We start from the raw sequence: 3,271 nt of genomic DNA on the forward strand, positions 1-3,271 counted from the left end.
ACCATGTATCTTACATCTTACCATGTATTGCAGTCAACTTTTGCCTCCTGGCCATTAACAAAGTCATTTCCAAATTCATCGTTACACAACGTGGACACTCCCTGGCCTCCGACACCGTCAAATACTGAAGGATTTAATATATCACGATTTATTCTGTCTTTTGTGTTACTATAAGTGGCCACTTTACGAGTAACGTTCAATATTGACGAAATGACCACAATTAAGGTAAATTTTGACCTGCCTTGCCTGAGGTTTGCCATATTTTGACCCTGTGTGTTATTCCGTGTCTATGTATAGTGGTTGGATTGTTTTTGTTTTTGTTTTTTTCAAATTAATTACAATTAATGTTATTTAATGAATAAATCAATGGAATGCGAAGTGAAGTGTATTGGTAATCATCATTATCATCATCATCATCATCATCATCATCATCATAAATTACCATCACCATCTTCTACATCCCAAAAGTATCCCAAATTATTAAACTAGAAAGTGGTTTCGACTATAAGCTTGATATGTCGAAGGTAATCAACAGTTCTAATATACTTGTTGCATAGGCCTGTAATACAGTATTCGAGTATTCTTCACTGTTACGCTGTTTATTTGAAATTACCTGATCTATTGAAATAGGATGAGTCATATGTAAAATATTCCTCATCGTTAAAATGAACCGTGTGTTCGACAAAAGGCCTATTAAAGACACAGTTTTACGTAAACCTTAGAAGAAATTTCAGATAAATGTACAGCATGCTTTTAAATCTGTTAACTTACTTGCTAGTAAATGGAAAGTAAAAATCACAGTAAGCAGTCCAGGACTGGGTGTCATGTTATAGTGCGTTCCGTCACAGAAAGAAATTCTAGTTCCGGTATATATCACAACACTTGATATCAGTCTATTGTATGGTCTGTGTTGGTTTGGAAGTATACAATGGGCCGCTACGCCTCTATGAATACCATTCACAACATTCGAAGCAGAACGATATCTTATTTATGTACACACAGTTCTTAGTCACGGACCATTACACTACTTTAGCACACAGTTTAAAGATTTTTTTAAAGTAAAATCATCAAAAACAGAAATTTTATTTTCAATCCGTTGTCGGAAGTTGATGATTTATTCGATTATTTTCAGAGCGGTTAACGCAGCGGATGCGCGGTGGTTCGAACCACACACTGTGTATTTCGCTTGTGACCTTGGGCAAAAAACACTGTATCTCAGTACGTAACTTGTTTTTCACCCAGGAGTAAAAAATTAGTCGTGGTAGGTTTTTCCCTAATAATTACTGGTGAATATTTTCTTCCCGTTGTACTTTTGTAGGTATATTATATATTATTATTATTATTATTATTATTACAGTATTATTATTATTATTATTATTATTATTATTATTATTATTATTATTATTATTATTATAGTATTATAATTATATTATTATTATAGGCCTATTATTAATATTGTTATAATTACAATTATAATTATTATTTTATTAATATTTTATTATTATAATTGTTATTAAATTATTATTATTATTGTTATATTATTATTATTATTATTATTATTATTATTATTATTATTATAACTGGAACGTGAATTGAAAAGTGAATAGAATAATAAAATTGAATTTCTTTGAATATTCATATATCGGGGTTTTTTTTTAATTTGAAGCTGGTCATTGGGAACCAAAATAAATACGGTAATGGAATAGTCTCCTAGGAGAGTATTGTAGGTCTATTCCTAGTTTTCCATATGATCAATACTCCGATCCTATTTCTATTTTTAATCATCCCCGACCACAAGAGTGTCTTGCCCAATGACAATGACAGACAGTGGCGTACCGACGGGGTCCGACGGCGAGAAAGTATTAGAGGTGTCATAAAAATGGTCGAGCTAGTTTTTAGTAGATTTTAGAATATCAATCAATACCGTAGCCATTTATTAGGCCTATATAGGCCTAATTTGATTTATAGTAGTCTTTTACTACATTATTTCGCCCCCCCCCCCCCGCCGTCGGAGACCTCGCCGGTCCCCTCCTGGTCCTGGCGCGTCCCCTGATTCGTGAAGTAAAAACCTTGGATTTATTACATTGCTTTGATTTGCTATTTTTGGGCGTAGCCTATTCTCTAGACCATAATTTAAAGGCTCTGTTAGAAGAGACGCTGTTTATTAGTAGGAGGACTTCGAGGCCCATTTGGACTGGGGCCTTCACTCCCGAGAGCCCATAGGTGTTACGACAATGGGGCCAGTGTCGGTCTTAAAAAATAATTGTGGTTTTCAGCCAGACCTTTCCGGATGTTTAGTATGAAAACCATAATTAGGGATTCATGGATGAGCAATATTTCATAGATTTGATATAAATGACAGTGAATAGAACCACGATGGTTTAATTTCCTTTTTTTCTACGTGAGTGCTTAACTTTTCAATAACATTTATTCATAATACCTGTTATTTGCATTATGTTTATTTACTAAAAGAATATATATATATGTATGTATATAATTAACGATATGAAATAGATAAACTCTAAACCGTCTTGCGGTAATGCTGTAAATATACATAAATACATTCATAAAAAATGTAGAGGAATCTGAGTGTGACAAAATAGAACTTTTACTGTGCAGACACACACACTTTGATTTTTATTGATTTCTGTAAGGATTGAGCAATAAATAAAAACAAACACACACACACATAATGTATATTGTAGGTATATATATATATATAACATATATATAACATGTATATAACATATATATATATATTGTATATATATATGTATATGTATAACAAAAACAATGATAGAAATACGCTAAGTTAGACGGTAGTAAGAGACAGTATATATATAATGTATATATAAGCCTATATAAATGACTGAATGATTGATTTGTTTATTGCCTTTACTACGTTCTGCCTTACGTATATTATGGTAGAGGGCGCTATGCTAGCAGGATAGTGCGTGTTGTTGGAATTTCATGCGAAAATAGTTATAATTGTTATATATAGATAAAGTTTGAATGCATTTAATTTTAGATAGCCTTAAACTGTGTCGCTGTCCTTTAAAGTTATTTACACAAAGCATTGACTCCGCCCCTATATTTAAAATTATTCAAATTTATTAAAAAATAACCTCCAGCAAGGTGAAGCATACAAAAACAATCAAAAGCAAAAATAAAATTAAAAACCGTTTTCTTGCATTTTTTTTTCAATAAATAATCTCTGCATATTTTTTAGTTATTCTCTTCGGTTTTTTCTGTTAAGATAACTTACTTTTCT

At 31.8% G+C, this 3,271-nt stretch overlaps 1 protein-coding gene across 1 annotated transcript in view; it reads right to left on the minus strand.

Moving 5' to 3' along the window:
- LOC117120108 (neurogenic locus notch homolog protein 1-like) overlaps positions 1-892 on the minus strand; it is a 25,637-nt gene extending 24,745 nt beyond the window's left edge. The window contains exons 1-2 of the mRNA XM_033265119.1: positions 772-892; positions 22-124 (exon numbers count right to left, since the gene is read on the minus strand). Coding sequence (XP_033121010.1) covers positions 22-124; positions 772-826 — 158 coding nt within the window. The 5' untranslated portion in view covers positions 827-892. The remainder of the gene's footprint in view (positions 1-21; positions 125-771) is intronic.
- Between the last annotated feature and the right edge of the window lie 2,379 nt (positions 893-3,271).

Source organism: Anneissia japonica, unplaced genomic scaffold (genome assembly GCF_011630105.1).
Source record: "Anneissia japonica isolate Jap-2015-1 unplaced genomic scaffold, ASM1163010v1 scaffold401_len1656234_cov178, whole genome shotgun sequence".
NCBI classification, from domain to species: Eukaryota; Metazoa; Echinodermata; class Crinoidea; order Comatulida; family Comatulidae; genus Anneissia; species Anneissia japonica.